The 24,810-nt window shown below is 39.9% G+C and overlaps 1 protein-coding gene across 21 annotated transcripts in view; it reads left to right on the top strand.

The window, feature by feature from the left end:
• celf4 (CUGBP, Elav-like family member 4) overlaps window positions 1–19,331 on the top strand; it is an 890,875-nt gene extending 871,544 nt beyond the window's left edge. For 9 of the 21 annotated variants that reach the window (XM_067991859.1, XM_067991936.1, XM_067992843.1 and 6 more), the window contains 2 exons: window positions 7,805–7,888; window positions 19,204–19,331. In XM_067991859.1, coding sequence (XP_067847960.1) covers window positions 7,805–7,888; window positions 19,204–19,331 — 212 coding nt within the window. Of the gene's footprint in view, window positions 1–7,804; window positions 7,949–19,203 lie in introns of all 21 variants that reach the window. The other 12 variants (XM_067992593.1, XM_067992181.1, XM_067992362.1 and 9 more) reach the window with 2 other exon arrangements.
• The last annotated feature ends 5,479 nt before the right edge of the window (window positions 19,332–24,810 follow it).

Below are 24,810 nucleotides of genomic sequence, written 5' to 3' on the forward strand. Positions count from 1 at the left end.
TGAGTTAAGTGCTACCGACTGAGACAAGTTAATACTAAAGTAGCATTATTTATTTTCTATCTTGAACAAATGGGCATACAGACCTCCTGCCCATTTTCCTTTGCCGGCCACCTGGTGCATGTAGAAAATCTAGGCCTCGGTGTCAGTATAGGAAGCATTGTAATTCAGCCCAAACCGTCTTCATCTGACCTCTACACATTTTCTAGTAAGGTCACCGGATAGCAATCAGGAGCAGGAACTCTGGCTGATGAGGCCAATTGCCACTCCAGCTGAATTTATCTAACTCATCAAAGACCTGTGAATAAACATGGGACCTTCTGGTCTGTACAACTCAGTTCCACACTAGGGACCACATTGGGTCAAAATCCTGGAACTCCCTACCTAACAGTATTGTGGGAGCACCTTCACCACATGGGCTGCAGCGGTTCAAAAAGAAGGCCCACCACCTTCTCAGGGGCAACTAGGGATGGGCAGTGGATGATGGCCTTGCTAGCGACGCCCATATCCCAAGAATGAATTTTTTAAAAATCAATTTCACATTTAGTTAGTAGAGAGAAGAGACTGATCTGGATTTGAAGCCAGGTCCCAGAGATGAAAGTCATTTCAGTGCCCTTCCCCTTCCAAAATATTTTGACAAAAAAAATCTCAAAACTGTCCACAAATCAGTAGGGTAGTGATGTAATTGGATGCTCACATTATGTCATTGTTCAAGACATGTTCAAAGTGTTAACCCTATAAAGGGTGAGAGAGCTGCTTTTAACTCTTGATGCATTTAGGGGAAGCTAGATAAGTACATGAGGCAGAAATGAATAGAAGAATATGTTGATAGGGTTAGATGAAGTAAGGTGGGAGGAGGTTCATGTGGAGCTCAAACACCGGCATAGACCTGTTGGGCTGAATGGCCTGTTTCTGTGCTGTAAAATTCTATGTGACTATGTAACATCCAAGCCATTCATTAAGTTCTTCAGCTTCACAGTTTTTAAACATCACTTTTGGCCACCATTACTGAGACTTACTATTGAGTGACGTTGGGGAATCAGGACACTGTTGTGGAGCACTGGTAAATTCCATAGAGTATGAGTTCTGTTGCATTCATCACATTCATAGTGGAAATTATCCAATTATCCAGCTGTAGCAGCTTAATCTTAAAGTAGGTCTATGGAAACCTAGTTATCTGATTGTTAGTTTTGCATTGTACATCCAATTACATGGCCACAGCTAAAATTTCAACTGTTTAATTAGAAGAGAAGTTCCACACTGAAAAGTTAAGTTGTTACATTATAAGTAATGATATACTAAAAAAAATCCTGTCATCTACTACAGGAAATAGCCCTTCTGTGAATCGTGTGATGCAATGAATAGTAGTATAGAATCATAGAAGAATGGTCACAGCACAGAAGGAGGCCATTCGACCTGTCGAGCCCGTGCTGGCTCTTTGTAAGACCAATCCAGTTAGTCCCACTCCCTTGCTCTTTCCCCGTAGCCCTGCAAATTTTTTCCCTTCAAGTATTTATCCAATTCCTTTTTGAAAGCCTAGATTGAATCTGCTTCCACCATCCTTTCAGGCAACGCATTCCAGATCATAACCACTCGCTGCATAATAAAGTTTTTCCTCATGTCGCCTTTGGTTCTTTTGCCAATCACCTTAAATCTGTGTCCTCTGGATCGCGACCCTCCCGCCAATGGGAACAGTTTCTCTTTAATTTACTTTATCTAAACACTTCATGGTTTTGAACACTTCTATCAAATCGCCTCTCAATCTTCTCTGCTCTAAGGAGAAGCCCAGCTTCTTCAGTCTATCCACATAACCGAAGTCCCTCATCCCTGGAACTATTCTAATAAATCTTTTCTGCACCCTCTCTAAGGCCTTCACATCCTTCCTAAAGTGTGGTGTCCAAAATTGGACACAATACTCCAGTTGTGGCCAAACCAGTGTTTTATAAAGGTCCAACATAACTTCCTTGCTTTTGTCCTCTATGGCTCTATTTATAAAGCCTAGGACCCCGTATGCTTTTTTAACCACTTTCTCAACCTGTCTTGCCACCTTCAAAGATTTGTGCACATATACCCCCAGGTCTCTCTGTTCCTGCACCCCCTTTTGAATTATACCATTTAGTTTATATTGCCTCTCCTCGTTCCTCCTGCCAAAATGTATCACTTCGCACTTATCTGCGTTAAATTTCATCTGCCACGTGTCCGCCCATTCCACCAGCCTGTCTATATCTTCTTGAAGTCTATTACTATCCTCCTCACTGTTTACTACACTTTCAAGTTTTGTGTCATCTGCAAATTTTGAAATTGTGCCCTATACATCCAAGTCATTAATATATATCAAAAAAAGCTGCGATCCTTGTCCCAACCCCTTGTACCGACCACTGTATATCATCCTCCAGTCCGAAAAACAACTGGTCACCACCACTCTCCGTTTCCTGTCACTCAGCCAATTTCACATGCATGCTGCCACTGCCCCTTTTATTCCATGGGCTTCAATTTTGCAAATGTTGGCGAAGATTCTAATGCATACTCTGAGCCACATGTAATACATTTCTGTGAGTCATGTGGTCGTACTAATGAGGCACAGAATGCCGATTTTTATTATTCTGAAGAGTTTGGCCTACCAGTGACCCCCCCTCATTGCCTAGGCAGGACATTTCATTCTGCCTGCAGTGCCTTCACCCTATCTCCTGAAACTATATTAAAAAAAGATATCTGAAAGAAAAACAGAAATTGCTGGAAAAACCCAGCAGGTTAGGCAGCATTTGTTTTGAAGAACAGTTATGAAGAAGTGTCTGCGCCCGAAGCATTAACTGATCTGTCCTCTTCGCAGACGCTGTCTGAGTGTTTCCAGTATTTTCTGGTTTTGTTTCATTGCTCCTAGGAAAGGTCTAACACACTAACATTGAATAAGCTATACTTGTAAGCATTAGTGACAATACCCGTCCGTATTACTGTACCACACTACATAATTTTAGGACCATTACTACCGCTGAATTTATGGTATCTTTAGTCCTCAGCACACCAAGAAGGAATGAGATTAGTAAACGTGTTTAGCACTACACTAAAGCTGCAACTCCTGGCCTGCCTTAAAATTCACATATCAATGCTATAAGCAGTGTAGCTTCATGCTACACTGCAATTCAATTGCTTTTCCTACATTACAACAGTGACTACACTTCAAAATAACTTCATTCATGTAAAGTGCTTTGGGACATCCTTGAGGTCGTGAAAGAGGCTATATAAATGAAAGTCTTTGTTTTTTTCAAAAGCGTCAAATACATTACATAGAATTACACAGACTTACATAGAATGCACAGCACAGAAACAGCCCATTTGGCCCAACAGGTCCATGCCAGTGATTATGCTCCACACAAGCCTCCTCCCTCCCTACTTCATCTAACCCTATCACCATATCCTTCTATTCCTTTCTCCCTCATGTGTTTATCTAGCTTCCCCTTAATTGCATCTACGCTAGTCACCTCAACTACTACTTGTGGTAGCAAGTTCCACACTCTAACCATTCTCTGGGTAAAGAAGTTTCTAATGAATTCCCTTTTGGATGTATTAGTGACTATCTTATATTTATGGCCCCTAGTTCTGGCCTCCTCCACAAGTGGAAACATCCAAATACAAGCCTAGTAGATAACATTGAAGATCTTTGCAGACAATTACATATATGTTTACACATCTTTGTTTGCAGAGAAATGTCACTGAGACCTCTACCCTGTGTGAAAGGCTGCATTAGCATTAGCAATTCATCCTTGGCAAGTATGATAACATATTAGCCAGGGGAATACTGGTTAGCAAATATTCATTAGGACTAAATTTACTATTAAAGGGAAGAAATACTGGGCTCCCATCATTCAAATGAAGCCAAGCCTAATACATTTTAATGAAGTGGAAATGGGCTGCTGTCAGTTCCAAGACGGACTTGTTCGTTTCAAGTTTTGTCAGTGATGTGAATGAGTAAATGCCACTAATGCTCAAGTAATCTGTAGGGTCACTATGAAAACTTCACTGCTCAATGCAATGGAAGACTTCATTAATTTTGAAATGTATTTTGAACTAAAAAAAATTCAGCCTTGTCAGGTACAATTGAAAACATTTAGTGTAGCAAAATGTACAACATTACTTACCATGAGCCTACCTTTCTCAATTCATTCATATTGTGTTCAACCACAAGCTCAGCTAAATAATCAGTTTTCATTAGTAAAGTCCGACTAGTAGTAGATAAATAAATTGGTTTGAATTCAGAGGTTTGATCCATTTCAAAGTTAACCAACTAAACCATGTGGTACCCAAGACTCCCACAAACCTTCTTTATGCCCTTTTTGCTGTTGTGTTAATTAATGGGCCAGAAGCAGGCTTTTCAGAGCAAAGTTTAACACTACCTTAAAGGCACCATATGAATGCAAGTTGTTGTTGTTGATAGGATTTCAGCCTTGGTTTTGTATTCAACCCTTACTCACTTGTTCAATACCACTGTCAATCTTTCTGTATTTCTATATATCCAAACCAAACCATTTATAAATGCTAAGTCACTGCCTGGATCTCAGTCTGGCTGGCAGTTATCCTCAGCATCTCTGGGCTTGGAGGAGAGAGAAATGATCCTGTTTGCTGTATGGTGACCCCCTTTGTGAATACAGTCATATTAATGGTCATTTGTGCCTGAAGCTTGGTTCCACCCCTTTATAGACATGCCACAATACTGCAGTCTGACCTGACTAGCATTCCTCCGTGGGCCTTCCTCTTCTTCAAACAATGTCAGATGGGCATTCCCATTGGCGAACTTCCCTAGAATTAGTAGCAAAAAGAAAATTGAACAATTGGCACAAATGTTCACGAGAACCTAAGCCAGCAAAAAAAAATCAGCAAAACAGTCCTACATGTTGCAGATTCAATGTACTTATCTGTGCTACTACCACAGCCAATTCTCTAGAATGCTTGATGTCCAATTCACACAGTCATACTTTAGAAACAAAGTCCTGCACACCAGAACACTGGAAGATAGCTTGCAGGGTGTCCCTGGCAAAAATGAGAATAGATGAAGTGCTCACCTGTGTGAGGCAGGCATTTTGTGCATCACTGGTCTACACCCCCAGAAACTACACCATGGTGCAGAGTACCAGAATGATGGTATTTCTGCCCATATTTTGCTACCAGCCATCTGATTTACGTTGCTATAATGGGTAACCAGCAGTAGAAAATCTGCACCACATGTCCACATCACAAACAGCCCATTATTTGGCTTCAACCATCAACAATATTGGCAATTTCATTTGGAATGACCAAAGGATGAATGGTATAGGAAGTTACTGTCACACTGATGCACTAGAGATGCTTTTCTGATATTGGGATTGAGGCACCTTGTTGCAGCAATGATGGAGGAGGAGGAGGAGAAGAAGAAGAAGAAAATCATCAACAAAAAACAACACCACCAACGTGATGCAGGTTAGGATACGGGCAGCAGAGTTTTGGGTGAGCTGAAGTTTAAAAAGGGTGGAAGGTGGGAGGTCAAGCAGGAGAACATTGGAATAGTCGAGTCTGGAGATGAGGGTTACAGGACTGTGGTAGGGGCAGAGGAGAGCATTGTTAGGTTGGTGGAAGTAGGCAATCTTTGTGATGGAGAGGATTATGGAGTTGGAAGCTCAGCTCGGGGCCGAAAAGGATGCCGAGGTTGCGAACAGACTGATTCAGCTTGAGACAATGGCCTGGGAGGGAGTTGGAGTCAGTGGCACGCATATGGAGTTTGTCCTGGAGGGCTGAAGATGATGTCTTCAGTCTTCCCAATGTTTAGTTGGAGAATTTTGCAGCTAATCCCATACTGATGTCAGAGAAATAATCTGACACCACAGAGGCAGTGCGAGGGGTTAGAAAGGTGGTGGAGAGGTAAAACTGGGCACATTCAGCGTACATGAAGAAGCTGAGCCCATAGAATCATAGAAAGGTTACAGCACGGAAGGAGGCCATTCGGCCCATTGAGTTCGTGCTGGCTCAATGCAAGAGCAATCCAGCTAGTTCCACTCCCCCGCCCTATCCCCATAGCCCTGCAAATTTTTTCGTTTCAAGTACTTATCCAGTTCCCTTTTGAATGATTGAATCTGCCTCCACCACTCCCTCGGGCAGTGCACTCCAGATCCTAACCACTCGCTGTGTAAAAAAGTTTTTCCTCATGTCACCTTTGGTTCTTTTGCCAATCACATCAAATCTATGTCCTCTGGTTCTTGACCCTTCCGCCAATGGGAACAGTTTCTCTCTCCTCTGTCTAGACCCTTCATGATTTTGAATACCTCTATCTCAATCCTCTCAATCTTCTCTGTTCCAAGGAGAACAACCCCAGCTTCACCAGTCTATTCACGTAATTAAAGTCCCTCATCCCTGGAATCATTCTATTAAATCTTTTCTGCACCCTCTCTAGGGCCTTCACATCCTTCCTAAAGTGCAGTGCCCAGAACTGGACACAATATTTCAGTTGTGGCCGAACCAGTGTTTTATAAAGGTTCATCACGACTTCCATACTTTTGTACTCTATGCCTCTATTTATGAAACCCAGGATCCCGTATGATTTTTAACCACTTTCTCAACCTGCCCTGCCACCTTCAATGATTTGTGCACATATACCCCCAGATCTCTTTGTCCCTGTACCCCTTTGAGAATTGTGCCCTCTTGTTTATATTGCCTAGCCTCGTTCTTTCTACCGAAATGTATAACTTCGCATTTTTCACCTGCCACCTGTCCGCCCATTCCACCAGCCTGTCTATATCCTCTTGAAGTCTATCACTATCGTCCTCACTGTTCACTGCACTTCCAAGTTTTGTGTCATCTGCAAATTTTGAAATTGTGCCCTGTACACCAAAGTCCAAGTCATTAATATATTTCAAGAAAAGCAGTGGTTCCAGTACTGACTCCTGCAGAACGCCACTGTAACCTCCCTCCAGTCCGAAAACAACCGTTCACCACTACTCTCTATTTCTTGTTACTTAGCCAATTTTGTATCCATGCTGCTACTGCCCCCTTTATTCTATGGGCTTCAATCTTGATGACAAGCGTATAATGCGGCACTTTATCAAACGCCTTTTGAAAGTCCACATCACCACATTGCCCTCATCGACCTTCTCTGTTACCTCATCAAAAAACTCTATCAGGTTAGTTAACCACGATTTGCCTTTAACAAATCCATGCGGGCTTTCCCTAATCAATCCACACTTATCCAAGTGATTGCTAATTCTGTCCCGGGTTATCGTTTCTAAAAGTTTCCCCACCACCGAGGTTAAACTGACTGGCCTGTAGTTGCTGGGTTTATCCTTACACCCTTTTTTAAACATGTCTTTGGATTTCATTGCCAATGGGCAGCATGTAGACAAGGTAGCAGAAGGAGCCACTGAGCTTTTCTCTGCATCGAATCCATGCTGTGCTTTATATGTGAGTGCTTGATGTGGAAATTGGTACAGATTAGAAAGGTCTTCTATGAGAACAGACAGATTGATTGAAAGACAAAACACTATAAGATACCCCTAGCACTCCACTGGACTCTTACCCAACCTTCATTTTCTTAGCTGAAAGTTCAATATTCTAATATAAGTAACAGGCCACAAAACTTGTCCCTTTGAGGTAGATTGTTTGATGAGTTCCCTATTTTATATAATAAGGCACAGGAATTGACATGCATCCTAACACATCTTGCAGTGATAGTTAGCCCTGACCCTTGATGTGTACTTTCAAACAGGTTTGTGAACTGCTTATTTTAGTGTCTTCCATTTCTGTACCATGTCAACTTTTTCAATGTAGTGCAATCCTTTCTCCGCAGGTCCAGAGGGTTGCAACCTTTTTATCTATCACCTTCCTCAGGAGTTTGGAGATGCTGAGCTCATGCAAATGTTCCTGCCTTTCGGTAATGTCATCTCCTCAAAAGTGTTTGTGGACCGAGCGACAAACCAAAGTAAATGCTTTGGTGGGTACAGATAAAAAAAGTTCAATTGCTATACTGTGAGACATGGTTTTAAAAGCTATATTTTATGTCAATACACTGAAATAATTATGTGTAAAAAGTGGGTCAATGCAATTTATGAAGGATTCTGCACTTCTGTAGATTAACCTTTAACCTTTCCCCTCAGCAACCCAGCTGGGGCTTTAACTAACAATTTATTTTGCTGAGGGAAAAGGGTTCAATTATATTTAACAATACAATATTCTTGCTTTGCTTTTAGATTACCAGAAACTCTTGTACGTAGATATGCAGAATACTGTATTTCCTTGAATGGAACAAATTCCTTGAATACTTTTTGTACATACAGTTGTGGGTTGCAACTGAAAAACCAAACAAAACCATGAACAATCCATGATCTTCTGATTGACGAAACTGTTTTGGAACAAGCACAAATCTTGGCCTGAAATTGAAATGTAGTTGAACTTGAGTGGTTTCTAGAACAAAACAAAACATAGGGCTTTGCCATGTGTGACTCTGGATGACCACGGCTCTTGTTTTTTGTTCGGTTTGTTGTTTTTCCAATAGTGAAGTGAAAATTTGTAGCTAAGTCATTCCTCTTTGCCATTGAGCTGAACAAGGAAATAGTAATCTCCACCATTTGGATTTAGCACAAATTTGACAAGAGGTTATTTGGTCACCTCTTGAAAAAGAAATTTACCTCTTCAAGAGATGGTTTGAATTGCTCACGCTTGAGGTTGATGTCATGACATTGACCGTTCTTATTTTTAACATTACCACTTCGTATTTTTATAAACCTAGTGAGTCAGTCAAAATCTGAGAAATTAATGCTCCCAAAATTACCAGATTGGCCAAAATAAACAGTTGAAAGCAATCAAGGCCGTGTTACCACCAACATTTTATTTTGCATAAAGCAACACTTTATGCATTAGTATTATTTTTTCTTGTGGTATTTTTGTGCTGCCTCCAACAAACTCATTAATTACAGCTGAGATAAACATGTCTCCTGTAAAATACAGTCAGTTGGTTGTATTCAAGGAAATAAGATATTTATTGATTAAGTTAACCTGTATACAGTGGAACTCTAATTAGTACACTTAAAATACACAATAATTTTGTTGATGATTATAAACAAATGACTTAAAATAATGTTTGAAACGTCCAGAAAAAGATCCCGAGCAGGATCAAAGGCTGTAAGTGGGTCCCACTGTAAACACCTCTACCGATTTAATGGCCTCATTAATGAAGATCTAGTACATTTTGTAGCATTACAGAATGACCTACTATGCTGTGTAAACATATTTATTGCAGAGAGGAATATAAATAAAATATAACATCAAAATATTTCCTAATTTATACTGTTTCATTAAACTCAAAAGTGCTAAGCATAGCATGTTCAGCCGTTGAATTCTAAAAAAAAATGTTCCTGCAGTACTCAATGGTTTCCTTCACATTTCAAGATGTATGTTTGTTAAACTGAGGAACAGAGATTTTCAAAATGTGTTTTACTGTAAAATGGGATTTCCAACACCTTTTTGTATATCATCATATGGTACACATGTCACTAATAAAAAAAGATACAAAGAACTAAAGTCATTTCTAACAAATTAAATGCTCTATTGGTGTGTGCTGCAAGTCCTGACTGCGAACAACTGTAACCAGACAAAGACCAAAGGTAATATCTGGCTTTTGTGGTATTTTAAAACTTTATTCTATGGTCATTGCCATCATTCTCAAGAAAGACCTTCAGAAGTTGTTCATGCCTGTGGCACTTAAGGCATTTTGGTCTTACCTGCTCGTAAAAGTAAAGTGGTAATGTACTGTAACCAAAGTGTAATATTGTCTCTTTATTTTTTTCTCCTTTTTGAGTTCACAAAATAGGTTCAATAATTCATACATGGCTTATACTTTACTAATTCATCCGATCGTTACTCTTCTTGGGTTCCCCCAAAGGACACAACAATATTTTTAAACCCTTTAAGGACTGCTATTGTATTGCTGCAATAAGCTCAAAAATCCTGTAAGGATAGAACTGATCGCTTTATGAATGAGCAGCAATGTCCTCTACAGTTCTCAATTTTATAACAACATTCAGAAGCCCAATGTTGCTGGTCCTCAAAGGGTTTTCACAGAATTCCGAACCAATGTTTGGCATTTACAGTATCTAAGAAATATGGAATGAAGTTTGAATGAGTAATTTAATGACAAAAAAATTAGAATAAAGGTAAAAAATGTCACATCAGCTGGATATTGCCTGTTTATCTGTAGGGGTGTGCAGTGACTTAACCTCAAACCTGACTAGCTAACACACATTAGCTTCCCTGGCACAGTTTTTTTTCCAGGCATTCAGTTATGTGTAGAGCTTTTCATTACATTTTGATAAGAATACATGAAGGTAATCTATAACACACATTTTTAAGTCATTGGCTTTCAAATAGGGGTCGCTGGACTCAAAGGAGATCCCAGGGAGTTTGTGAGGTCATCAGATTACTGTCCATCTGCTATCAAATTATGTATTTTTTTTGCATCTGTTGCTTTACTAGCACATTATTTTTGTTGATGTAGACTAATAAAAAAATATTTCTTGCAATGATAGCACTGGGCAGCCAGCACTGTCTTTCAGAAATTAGGACAGAGGCTCTCTCCCTAGGATTGTGTCAGTATATGCAGTGGGTACCCCACACACAATAGTTTGAAAACCACTACCCTAATAGCGCAAAGGCTTATTTTGCCTGTTTATTAATTTATCTGAGATGATGAACTTTTTATCAACATTTTGTTCTTTTTTCGGTAGAAAGTTTCTTGTCAGATAGACAAGATGGTTTTATATCAGTTTTTCTAAACAAACATGGCCATAGTGTTGTGGGTTCTACATTAGTAAAAGGACAAGTTAAATTAGGTTGGCTGTTCCAATATAGAAAAAGAATTGCACCTCCTGCTTCAATCAGCTTGAGCTCCCCATTTCAGTGTAGGGCTTCTGCAGCCTGATATTATAGCCATTAGTAAATAGTTCAGAGCACAGTCTCTTTAAGGCCATGAGCTTTACCACTTTGGAGATTTAAATTCTTAGAATGCATGACTTCACTAGGGATTAGTACCTACTCCCAGCTATACAGATTATTTTATTTTAATAAACTACTAATCCCTATCCTCTCTTTTCCATGTTGCAATAAATGGGGAAAACCACCAATGAGAGCCCACATCCTGACACTTTAATCAATCTCACATAAACAGATCTGTGGTTGAAAAAAACTGTTGTTTCTGTGCAATATTTTTACACATAATCCTCAATGAATAGAGAATAGTACCAATCCGGTACAGCAGTGGCAGAGGTAGTATTAATACAGGATGCACCGCAATGGTACGTATATACTCCTATATTGACAGTTGGGTTGATATAGGTTCAGTCAACAAAGACAAAGACGTCATTTATAATATCAAAAGAGCAATCTTTTTACTAATATTGTCTCATGACAGTTATCAAAATTATGGAATTTCACACCTATTTGCTATTATTACTATTAAAAAAGCAACCACATCGGACTGCTTTCTTGATATATATAAAACACAGTGATATATCAATATTAATAGTCACAGCTTGCAAGAATTAAGAACAAAACCATGCAATGAGGAAAGGCTCCTACGATAGACCATGTACAATCTACCACAGATTCCATTCCACTTAGCGTCTTGATTGAAAGTAATCAAGCAATTCTCCAGAATATCCAAATGTGATAGGAGACAAGAAAGAGCATGTTGTTTGACACTCAGTTTCTCTCTCACTTCTAGCCCCCATGCTTTCTCTCTCTCCCAATCTTTTTTGTCTTTGTCTATTTTACTGGCACTACGATGATCTGTTTGTTCATCTTCCTCCCATGAACCTCACTGTGTTGAAATCAAGACTCATCGCACAGTCTCCCATTATAATTAGTTATTTCCCAGGAGCTGAAAACTGTGGAACTCTTTTACCTCCCTCTGTTTTCTTTTTCTCCAGAACCTTAAGGCTTTTAAAAATTAAGCTTAGCATCACTTAATTACTATACCCTAAATGACCCCGTCTTTTCCTTTACTCTTTCCAACCTTGGTGGTGTCCTGCCTAGTGGACCTTGGCCCTTCATCTTGATTTTTCAATATCCTCACTTCTCCATGAAACTGCTATGGCCTACGGCCATCCACAGATCATGCAGAGGGAGCAGTAAAGGACCATTGTGACCCACGGAGAATTGTAAACATACAGGACAACTGCCAGTGATTATTTTGGGACATTAATCTAGATTAGTTGGGTTGAAAGTGTATGACCTTGGCTGTCAATATCAGATGTAAAGCTTAAACCTCCTGTACCAGTCTTAGAACCGTGTGATCACACCTTATCCAAACACTCAATGTTTGAACCGCACACTGCCAATATTTAAATTTTCCCTGTTCCATTGCACTGCTTTTTCAACGGAACAACAAAGACCATATGGAAAATACAGGAAACAGCACTGTGTGCACAGGGCTATTTCCTGTATTTTGCACAAGGAGATTTCATCCATTTGTCTCTAGAACCAACCTATGTGGCCTGTTTCACATGGCCTTCCATGGTAAGTTTTTCCACAAGTCTATTACCCTTTATGTGAAAAAGTTCAGCCTGACTTCCCTCAACTTCCTTGTTTTTAACTTGCATCTTCTGGTGTTTGAACCCTTCAACAATATATTTGGATCTATTTTGTCAATTCCCTTAATAATCCTGAAAATTTTGATTAGATCACCTCAAAGTCACCTCTTTTCCAGAGACAACAGGCCTAACTTCCATGCTCTTTGTTCATCGCTGCTGTAGCCTCTCAAGGACAATGATATCTTTCATATGAGTAGGTGACTCCATATGGGGGCTGGTCAATGCCTTATACAGCAACAATATAATCGCTTGATTTGCACTAAGGGGTAATTGTTGGAGCCTCACCTGCTGACAGTGCATTGTGGAAATTTTGGCATACGCTGCCCACAATTGTCCAACCATTATGATTTCATAGACTCATCCGCTGTAACACTATAGGGGTAATTTTAACCTAACCCATCCGGCGGGAAGCTGAGAGGATCCAACTAAGCTTCTGTTTTGTACCCCACCCAATTTTACTTTCCATTGAAGTCAAATTGGGGGGTGCAAAACTGATGGTCGACCTGTCAGTTTCCTGCCAGAAGGGTTAGGTTAAAATTGCCCCCATGTCTCTTTCCTGTCAGTTGAGTACAATGGGGTAGTTTGTATGAGTCTGTAGAATGAATAAATGGCCTTTTCTCTTTCCATGCTTCCTTTGAAGATGGCAGGACAAGTTCAAAAGGCTGTTTAAAAAAGCATATGGGATCCTGGCCTTTACTCAAAGAGGCGTAGAGTACAAAAGCAAAGAAGTTATGCTAAACCTTTATACTGGTTAGGCCTCAGCTGGGGTATAGTATTCAATTCTGGGCACCACACTTTAAGAAGAATATGAAGGCCTTAGAGAGGGTGCAGAAGAGATTTACTGGAATGGTATCGGGCATCAGGGACTTCAGTTATGTGGAGAGATTGGAGTAGCTGGGATTGTTCTCCTGAACAAAAAAGGGGACATTTGATAGAGGTGTTCAAAATCATGAACGGTTTTGACAGAGTAAATAAGGAGAAACTGTTTCCAGTAGCAGAAGGGTTGGTAACCAGAGGACACAGATTCAAGGTGATCGGCAAGAGAGCCAGAGGTGACATGAGGAAACATTACACAGCGAGTTGTAATGATCTGGAATGCACTGCCTAAAAGGGTGGTGGAAGCAGATTCAATAGTAACTTTCAAAAGAGGATTGAATAAATACTTGAAGGGAAAAAATTTACAGGGCTATGGGGGAAGAGCAGGCAAATGGGACTAATAGGATAGCTCTTTCAAAGAGCCAGTACATGCACGATGGGCCAAATGGCCTCCTCCTGTGCTATACCTACTATGATTATGTTTAGTGCAATGCTAAGTGGACTAGACTAACACATCAGGGTCTGCGTTATTGCTACAATATATCATGGTCCATGTTCTTTTTTTTTGTAGAAATCATAAAAAAGGTTTTTTCACAAAAATAGAAATATTTATAGTCATGTATTCTAAGGAATTTAATTTGTTTTTTTGTTGCACGTACAATTTTCTTTACTTAATATTACATTTCCTGATAATCCATTTGCATTAGCTATGTTTGTCAAGAATCAAAATGTCACCAAGATTAATGAAATTTATCAACTTCCTCTCTAATATACTGTAACTATTAAGGTAGTATAGGTTTAGTGACAAACATTATTTGTATTAATAAGCTATTGTACATTACCTTTAAATTAGATTTTTTTAAAAACAAGTGAATCATGAACATTTCAGCATGGAGGAATGCCGTTTGTCCAATTTGCCTGTATTGGTGCTTCCTCCCCCCACAAGAACTATCTAGTTTAATCCCATCTCCTTGCTCTTTGTTTATGTCCTTCAATATTTTTCTTCAAGCGTTTATCCCCTCTTAAATGTTATTAACTCAGCTTCAATAGCCACTTGCAGTGATGCATTCCATATTCTAATAACCCTTTGTATCCCACCTTCTGCTTTACACTACCCTTTGACTATTTTTATTTTAAACAATACCAGAGACATTTGTGTAAATGCAAATAAATAACACTCTTCCTCTTGGCAACTGAAAGCTTTAGGTACAAATTTTGACTAATGGAACAGCTGGTTGCAGACTGTACCAGCAGCTCTCCGAGAGTGTTGCATACCTGTAATAATGGCATTTATCTTCCTGGATCATTTAACTAATTACAATAATCCATTTCTGATCACAATAAAGTTTGTAATAACACTGAAAGTAGTCAAGAATAAATAAGAATAGAAAAGTACAAAAGCTAGAAATCAGAATAAAAACAGAAATTGCTGGAAATACAGAGCAGAGGAAAGTAAGGTTGATATTTTGAAAACAAAGTGTTAACCTCTCTTTTGTCTTTCCAGATGTTGGCAGAGTTGCTGCATATTTCCAGAATTTTCTGTTTTTCTTCAAGGATAGACAAGTAGCTGAATATTAGAGCCAGCATTTATTCTATAAATGCTTAAAATGCTCATCTCTCTCTGCTATTTTAAATGAGAAGTTTACTCAGCAGGTTATAGTCTTCTTTAAAATAACAGAGAAAGGAATGTGATATGAGCATGTTAAACATTTATAGAATAACGGTTCTAGCAGTAATTTATATCCTAAGGACTCTCAAGATTGGAACAGTAAGGAATGGTTGTTATAACTGCAATTAGGAAAAATCATTGTTACCAAATGGGGGAGAATAAATTATTTTCATCAGGATTATAAATGTTATTTCACCAAAGTACCATTGCAGTTATTTTTGGATCTCAATCAACAAAATTGATTTAACCCGAAATATATTGTCCTCATTATTGCCTCTGATAAGGTTCTATTGATTTATAAAATGATCATAATTGCCCTTTCTTACCAGACCTCACTGTGGCATTTCAGAGTGACACAATTCCACTCCGATCCATTCTGATCCATTCATAGCACAATGCAAACTGTAGCTGCTTAAACCATAGGATGAGCAGAACTGCAAAGTAATGGGGAATAAAACTAACCAATACTATTGCAAAGTCATTCAGTTTCAGCAAAAACAAAATAAATTTATTTGCAGAGTAAGAATTTTTTTTAAAAAGCACAGCCAACTTGGTTGCCAACATCAAAGACAGGACTATGGAGGACTGTCCAAAATCCAAATAGTTCAGTCTCAGGCAGTCCAGCTAATCCTCCCTTATTCCAGGATATGGTACTACTGTGTATCATCAGTGAGATTTGTGACCAATTGGCTTTTATAATGATAAGATGAGCATCTTTATGTGACAAGCATTTTTTGTTAGAAAGTGCACTGTAAAGAGAACCAAAGACTTTAGAAAACATTACTCACACAGGTTTGAAGAATGCAGCCTGGCTTAGAATCAGATTGCAAATGGGTCACTGACCCATCCGAATTTTGGAATACTTTGCCACTTTAACTGCATTGTCATTCTTGCTTCATTGTTTCTTGTTTAACACTTCCTTAACTGAGTAACAGGAATGAGAACAGTGCCATAATTTTTGGTCCAAGCACAATTTCTAAGAGTGAACAGGTCTGCAAACATTATTGTTAAATGATCCAATAGTGCTCAGTTTGTTTTAAAGGCAGAATGAACAATTCCTAAAATTGCTCCAATCGAAAACTAAGTTGCTTCTGGAGGTCATTTTGATTGCAATACTAAACTATTTCAAACATGGATAACTGGCATTCCTCCAAAAACAAATGGAAGTAGAACAATGTCCTTGGTTTTATACCAAGAATAACTAATATGTTTATTGATCATTCTACAGCTTTCAATAGAAGTTTTTTTTTAAATACTCAGGCCTAGAAAATCGTTGACACCATGCCCGATTTACGCCTACGTGTCCAGTATTGCGGGTGGCGTGTGCACGCACATTACATGCCAGAAATGTGGCGCCCCTGTCATTTTGGTAAAAGCTCCAGTATGGGCGTCCAGAGCCCTATGTGTATCAACAACAGCCCAGAATTTCCTGGAAACTTGTGCCATTGGAATAGCACAACTACAGCATTGGATTTGTTTCAGACAGTAAAAGTCCCAGGAAATTATTGTGGGAGCAAGTTATGCCATTATTTACGTTGTGCCATCATTTCCTAGGACTTTTGAGGCGCTCCACCCATACCCTTGCCGAAACCGTGTAAAATTGGTCAAAACTTCTGCCACCCCCACCCCCACCCAGTTAAGTCAATGGCAGTCGCAAATTTCCTTGATTTACATCAGTTTTCCCCCCTTAGACCTGAAAAATAATGGCACGGGTGAATGTGTTTAAATTCATGAGTTCAAAATTTGAAATTGAGCCTCGGGTCTCATTGAATAACTCCAATGGGCTGCAGGCACCTGTCGGGCCTCCTGAGGCAGCTCGCCGATTTCCTCTGGATCAATTTGAGCTGAATAGGATGCCGACAGCGGCCCTCAGGTAGGTCATGTTGGGCAAACGGGAGGGGGACAAGGGCAGGCTGGCAGTGGCGTTCAGTAGTGCTGTGGAGCCAGAATGAGCACTCCTACTCCTCCTGACTCCACATTAAGGTAAGCTAAAAAGAAAAAAAAAATTACCGTTATATTGGCAGCCTCCAGAAGTCCCTGTAAGGACAGTTGGTCAGGCTGCAGAAGAAACTGGAAAACCAGTGCAGAGCTTGCCCAGTGCATGTTCTGCTCAGATTCTGACCAGTTTCATTGGCACATGTAAGGGACCCAACGCCTATTTAAGGCGGAGATGCCTGAATATTGCAGAAGCCCATTTATAACTTAGAATGTTCCCGAAAACTGAGTACAACAGCTGAGTGTGTCCATAACTCAAACAATTTTCTGCAAGTGATGAAGTTCAGAATAATGAAAGAACTTGAAGTTCAGATTTCTATGATTTTGGTCATGCCAGTATGTTGATCTGTTTAATTGATGCAGATGGCATAAGTTATTGGCTGCACCGCTTCTGAGGTCCCTGATTTGCCATTATGTTCACTGCCACATATTCAAATTGATTTTCCAGAAAAATTTGGAGTAGGCTCGCAACGGGAAGATCGGGGCACATAACGGCATAAGTCACAGATTGCGCCGTTGCAGGAAATTGTTAACACCTTCTTGTTCAATGTATTTGTCATGTCACCATATATAGTGGCCAGAGGAATTCTTTACTCATTGTGACCATATATTTTTGAAAGTGTGGTGCAAATTCTGTTCTACCTTTGTAGAAACTTTCTCGTATCTGATTATAAACTAGCTGGATTGCTCTTGCATAGAGCCGGCGTGGACTCGATGGGCCGAATGGCCTCCTTCCGTGCTGTAACCTTTCTATGATTCTAGTGATAAAATCAGGATGAAGTGAAAATCTCCTTATCAATCGTACATGACGTCCAGTAATATATTGCAGTTTCTCTACAGCTACTCAGTGAAGTATCAAACTTAGAGTCAGTTGAAGTTGATTTCACAACACTTTGTGTGGCAATTTAATTTTACTCCGTTCTTATTCACATACACAAAGCATGAACTTTTAAATACAAACTATAGGACTGTCAACATCCAGATGTTGGGTTGCAGGTTCAGTTGCACATAAGTCCATTTTATTCACTATTGATCATCTGTAACCATAACATTAATCCTGTGTGTTTGTAACTAGCTGAGTGGTTAAGACAGCGTGGTTTCCATTTTAAAAAAATCATTCTATTAGAATTGGAGTCAAATCTGCAAACAGAAGATTTGTTGGGTTATGATGACTAGACAACCTTATATGATGTGCGGTGTCATCTGCATACACTTTCTGATGTAGGCTTGGTTTAAAAAGACTTTTAAAAAGCATCAAAACCTATTTGCAAGCTAAGAGTCAAACTGAACATTTGAATCAAATCTGGGGGTTTTTTTGGTAGAGGATCATATTCACCAACAATTCTCAATTTGTTAATTCTGTGATCCAGTTCTATTTCTAACTAAGACCAAGTCGTTAGCAGGATTCTGGTTTTGCTGATCCAGTTTGAGCAAAACTACTGAAATGGTCTTCATCTCTGCACACCCCGTTAAAAAGTGATAAGATTTTATATTGCAACCATGTAAGGTTGGACCAGATTGATTTCTGATCCCTCAGGCAAGATTTACCATCAAAAATAAGATTGGTCCGAGATGTTATTTGTCCCTCATTTTGCTTTGTAACCTCACTTTCTTCTTTGTCTCTTGCTCCACTACCCACCTCTGTCCATCAGACATCCTTAGCTTTCATGATCAAAAACAATAATTCCAGCATATCAAATTACAGCAGCAATAAAGTGAATATCAGAATTCCACATTTGCACAAAACATTGATCTGAATTTTAATACAAGCAACATTGCCTTTAGCTAAATTATATTCACGTAGGAGTCACAAAAACCTTGAAAACAAATCAGAAATTAACTTGGTCCAGCCTATATATAAAAAGATTGTGATTACCAGGCAGAAGATTGTTTAAAATAAATTGTAATAATGATGTTTTAATCTGTGGGGCGTGAACTCTTCAGAGCTTAAACCTTTTGGCTTCCCCAGAGAATATTTCCATTTAAAAGTGGAAATACTTTTTAAGTGGAAAGAGCAGTCTGGTGAAAACACAGGGTTGAGGCAAGGTCTTACGCAATACAAGCATGAACTGTTGTATTAGTTCTTCCTGGCCCACGAAGTTGTAAAACTAATGTTTTTGGCAGGTTTTGTGAGTTTTGACAATCCTGCCAGTGCCCAGGCTGCCATCCAGGCAATGAATGGTTTTCAGATTGGCATGAAGAGGCTGAAAGTACAGCTCAAGAGGCCGAAAGATGCCAACCGCCCTTACTGAACTGCTACAACTCAACTGAGACTTGAGAGCTATTACAGGTAATTTTCAGACTTTCTGATAGCTTTATATAATCATGTATATATTGTGGTATCTATTTTAGCAATTCTCATTAACATTTTAACCTCTGGTGCCTATTATTTGTATGAATTATATCTATCCATGACCATCAATTCTAAAGCTATTATTTTACTGAACAATGGGGTTAAACTAACATTCCCATAGTCTTCAATATCCCAATTCTTTTTGAAATGGATGTCAGACTACTGGCCATTTACAATGATGTCTATCAACGGACTTTTAAAGTTCAGGTACAGTCAATGCTAATTAATGTGGCTGATATAAATAGGAATATTCACAGGGGACATTTTCTCAGGTGGCAGAAATTATTACTATCTTTAAACTATAGCATTGCTCAATTGGGGTGATCTGATGAATGGAACAAATGATTTTCACCAGTCTATAGTTGTATTTCTAAAAAGACAGGGGTATTTGCAACTCATGGGTCTAGAAATTCGTTGATGCTGCATCTGTTTTACAAGCGTAATATGGGCACCTAAGCGTCGAGTATGGTGGGCAGCTTGTGCAAGCACATTCTATGTCAGATGTTCGCCGCCCATCATATTGGTAAAGGCTCCAGTATAGGCGTGCAGGACCCGTGCCTGAAACAGGCGTTAGACACTTTGCATATGTAAATAGGGGGCCTATTGACTTTTTCAGGACACCTTCCCAAAATTGGGCTGCCCTGCATGCAGCCGGCGCCAGGCCTGCTGCGTTCTTTTTTTTTTATTCGTTCACGGGATGTGGGCGTCGCTGGCAAGGCCGGCATTTATTGCCCATCCCTAATTGCCCTCGAGAAGGTGGTGGTGAGCCGCCTTCTTGAACCGCTGCAGTCCGTGTGATAACCAAGTCTATATGAGGCCTAACCGAACCTTAAAGAGACCGCCGGAGGCCATCACCAAAAAGGCAAGTTTAAAAAAAAATACTTAACTGAATGTGGATCCGGGAGGGGCAGGAGTGCTCGCCTCCCGGCTCCACAGTAGTCCCAAAGTCTGTTGCCAGCCCCCACTCAGCTCCCTCCCGATTGCCCTCCCCTTCCAGGACCTATCTGAGGGCAGCTGCCAGTGACATTGTGGCCTGCAATTTAAAATTTGCTCCGCCAGCTAGCTTGCCGATCTATTTTAAATGAGGCCTGTGGCCCAATATCAAGCAGGCCTCGTGCCTACCTGTTCTGGTGCAGGGGATCGTCCCCTGTGCCTAGTTCATGTCAGCAGGCTGGCACTATCCGATTTCACCACCATGGTCTCTTGACCATAATTCTGATTTTCTCAATATAAGTCCACAAGGTGTAATTCACAAGGACAGGGAAACTGAATGAGGAAAAGGCTCTTTCCTATCTGTTTAAGTGTCTCAAGGGATATAACAGGCATGGATGGCATGAATGATGTCCCTGGTTACGTGCAGTCTGGACCATTCTGCCCTCCATATCAAGGAGGGTATCATGAATGGGGAGAGTAATACAGTAGAACTTTTTTAGTAAAGTCTTGTTTACCAAAATGTCACTATTTCAGGATGTCACTATTTCATTATATCAAGAGCTAAAATACAGTTACTGACCAGTGTTGAGAAAGCAACAAGCCCAGTGGACAATCGGCTCAATTAGAAATTGCTGCACTTTTAACTTCAATTCAAAAGAGTCTTCACCTCAAACTGTTTTACATTGCTGATGTCTTTGGGTGGTGAGCCTCTCCTCAAACTGACTCCATATTTTACAAGGAGGATTGTGGCTGTCAGATTATTTTACGAAGCTATACGCTTTAAAAACGCATTAAGAGAATCAATCAGTGTAGAGACAAAGTTTAAGAGCTACAGTAGCACTAATAAATTGCATTAGGGCCATGATTCTTTGACAGTAACAGTATTTAACGGTGTACTAGAGTAGTTCTATATTTGATTTCCCCCATCAGGATTGCTATGGTGTATTGCTACAGTGGGATTCATGAGCAGGGATAAGAAAATGACAAGTAATGTAGCACAGGAAGCATTACCAACAACTTGACATGACAATGGAGGAATGAACCGTACTAGTGACAAATGATACATTACATAATTTTCTTTACAAGAGAGTTAGAGTTATAACCAATGAATCCCACCACTTCACATAACTTTTAGCAGAAACGTTTCCTTTGTATGAGGTAACGCAGCTGAATAGTCAACTATTTGGTTGAAAAAAGTCAGATAGTTAATGTCCGTAACATAGCATTAGCACAGCCCTGCTAGTGATGGGGTCAGTTAGTTAGTTGGATTTCTTAGAGCTACCCGGTAGAAGCAATATCTCATCCTAGGAAACAAAGAAACATTGACCTAAACTTTCAACTTTGGCGAGGCCATAAAACGGGTGGTAGTGGATTGGCCACCTATTATACCCCTTGCTCAATTTTCCTTTCCAAAGACTTCAAAGCAAAGGAAAATCAGGCGGAGTATAAAACGGGCAGCTGATCCAATCCCGCCAGTTTTACGCCCCCACCAACGTTGAAAGTTCTGCCCATTTTATCTATTTCAGTGACAACAATTAGCCTTGATTTAGGGATAGCATGAGGCAAGCTTGTCATTAGAAATCACAAAGAAATGCAGAACCCACTTATCCAGCCTTACAGTTTGAGCGCTCACACTTCTAAATCTCCTCCAAGAGGTAGCAGAGGCCTCATTACATACATATAAAAATTCATTAGAAAAGAGAATAGTGCCAGAGGACCGGCAGACAGCTAATGTTATTCCTATATTTAAAAAGGGAGATAGAACCAGTCCAGGGAACTATAGATCTGTTAGCTTAATGTCGGTGGTAGGAAAGATAATGGACTCTTTACTCAAAGATGTAATAGAAAAACATCTAGAAAATGAAAATATAACAAAGAATATTCAGCACGGATTTCAGAAGGGAAAGGCTTGATCAACCTTATTGAATTCTTTGAAGAAACAACAGAAAGAGTAGACAAGGGTAATGCAGTAGATTTAATATATTTGGATTTTCAAAAGGCCTTCGATAAGGTATCGCATTGTAGACTCATGACTAAGGTCAGAGCATGTGTAGTCAGGGGATAGAAAGCGAGCTACAAATCAGAAAACAGAGAGTAGGGGTTAAGGGTAGTTACTCAGACTGGCAAAAGGTGGGAAGTGGTGTTCCACAAGGGTCGGTGCTGGAACTACTGTTGTTCACAATTTACATTAACGATTTGGACTCGGGGATCTGAAGTACAATTTCAAAATTTGGGGACAACATCAAATTGGGGGGTGTAGTTAATACAAAGGAAGAAAGCGTCAAACTGCAAGAAGACATTAATAAACTTGCAGAATGGATGTGTAATTCACAAGTGAATTTCAATATAGATAAGTGTGAAGTGTTGCATATTGGTAGGAAGAATAAGGAGGCCACAAACTGCTTGGATAATAAGAGTTGAAATGGGGTAGAGGAGCAGAGGATCTAGGGGTGCAGATACACAAAGTACTAAAAGTTGTGACGCACGTTGATAAGGCCATAAAAAAGGCAAACCAAGCATTGGGGTTCATCTCTAGAGGGACAGAATTGAAAAGCAGAGAAGTTATGTTAAACTTGTACAGAACCTTGGTTACACCACACTTGGAGTAGTGTGCACAGTTCTGGTCTCCATATTATAAAAAGGATGTAGAGGCATTGGAGAAGGTGTGAAAAAGATTCACAAGGATGATACCAGAACAGCGAGGACATACTTATCAGAAAAGGCTGAACAGGCTGGGACTCTTTTCTCTAGAAAAGAGAAGGCTGAAGGGTGACCTGATAGAGGTCTTTAAGATTATGAAAGGGTTCGATAGGGTAGATGTAGAGAAAATGTTGCAACTTGTGGTCCAAAACTAGAGGTTATAAATATAAGGTAGTCACTGATAAATACAACAGGGAATTTGGAGACACTTCTTTACCCAAAGAGTGGTAAGAATGTGGAAGTCGCTACCACAAGGAGTAGTTGAGGCAAATAGCATAGATGCATTTAAAGGGAAGCTAGATGAGCACACGAGGGAAAAAGGAATAGAAGGGAATGCTGATAGGGTTAGATGAAATAGGGAGGGAAGAGGCTTATGTGGAGCTTAAACGCCGGCATAGACCATTTGGGCCGAATGGCCTGTAGACTCGATGTAACTCTGTCTTTTCATCTTTGGAACCTGTACCTCCATCTAGCCCAATATTAATGCTCTTTCTTAAAAGAACTTCATACATACTTCGTGCAGTGGATTATCACATGGTCCTTTCGCCTCTGAATCCAGCCCAGAAGGATGAGATGAAGGTTTCCCTGTTGGTTGCAAGAGTCCTACATGAAATGATTTGGTGCAGTCTCGACCCAGTTCCTACTAGTGGGTGTGGGCCCACAACACACAATTGCCTCGAATTTGGTACCAATTTGCCACTAGATTGGCAATGTCTCTTAGAGATGTCTGCAGCTCCCACTCCACCTCCGTAACTTCACCGGAAGTGCGATGAAAACCCTGCTGGCTTCGTAAACAGGGTTTTCGCTGTAATTGCAGCAAAGTTACAGTGGCACAGCTCCGAGGAAATTCCCAACCACTGTTGAGACAGAACTTAACTCCACAACTAGCTGATCTACCTGACCTGGGAGTGCTTAAGGCTGCCACTGGGTGTCTGAAATGGGAAGATATTCTGTTAATGAGAAACATTTCATATGTGAATGCCATAGGACAATGAATCCAGTTGACACTGGTTGAGGGCATAACAAAAAATTGCCCAGAATGTTTCTGCAGTTTGACAGGGAAGCCAAAACATTGAGGGTAAGGATCTTCTTCGGTTACTGGGCCTGAGAACTATTTTGTCAGGTCAGTGTAGAGGGAACAACACAGCAATTGATTTGTGCCGTGACAGATTTGTGTCTGAATTAAACACTTTGACAATTTGACAAAACTGAACCAACATTACCCAAATGTGATTCCTAGTATTCAAGTATTCAAAGATGTCAGTGAACCAGCTGTACATCCATACATGCCAATGCCAGGAAGCACAAAAGAGCCTGCATACAAATTTGAGAAGTAGGCATCATTCTGAGCCACTACAGCAGCAGCCGAACTATGTTCCTTCCATTAGTGAGTAAAGAAAACAGATGACCTGGTGATGGAGGACAGCAAACTAAAGTGGTGGAGATGCTTGTTGCATATTATTTGGTTGATCACTCAAATATTTCAGCAAAGGAGGCAGTCAAATATTCTTATACCATATTTGTTATTTGTAATAGTCCAGGTAAAAGGATTAGGAAAGGCTTGATGTTTAGTTTTATCAGCTCAGGTGTAATAAATGCAACAAAGACCATATAGGTTTAAACTGAGCAGCCATGCATGTACTGCACTGTTCCAAAACATCCCTCTTTCTTTACTGCATAAAGACCCTTGTGGTAAAGATAATATCCCAATATAAGATGATAACTGTGAACAAATGCGTTTAAAT

Source organism: Heptranchias perlo, chromosome 1, assembly GCF_035084215.1.
Source record: "Heptranchias perlo isolate sHepPer1 chromosome 1, sHepPer1.hap1, whole genome shotgun sequence".
NCBI lineage: Eukaryota > Metazoa > Chordata > Chondrichthyes > Hexanchiformes > Hexanchidae > Heptranchias > Heptranchias perlo.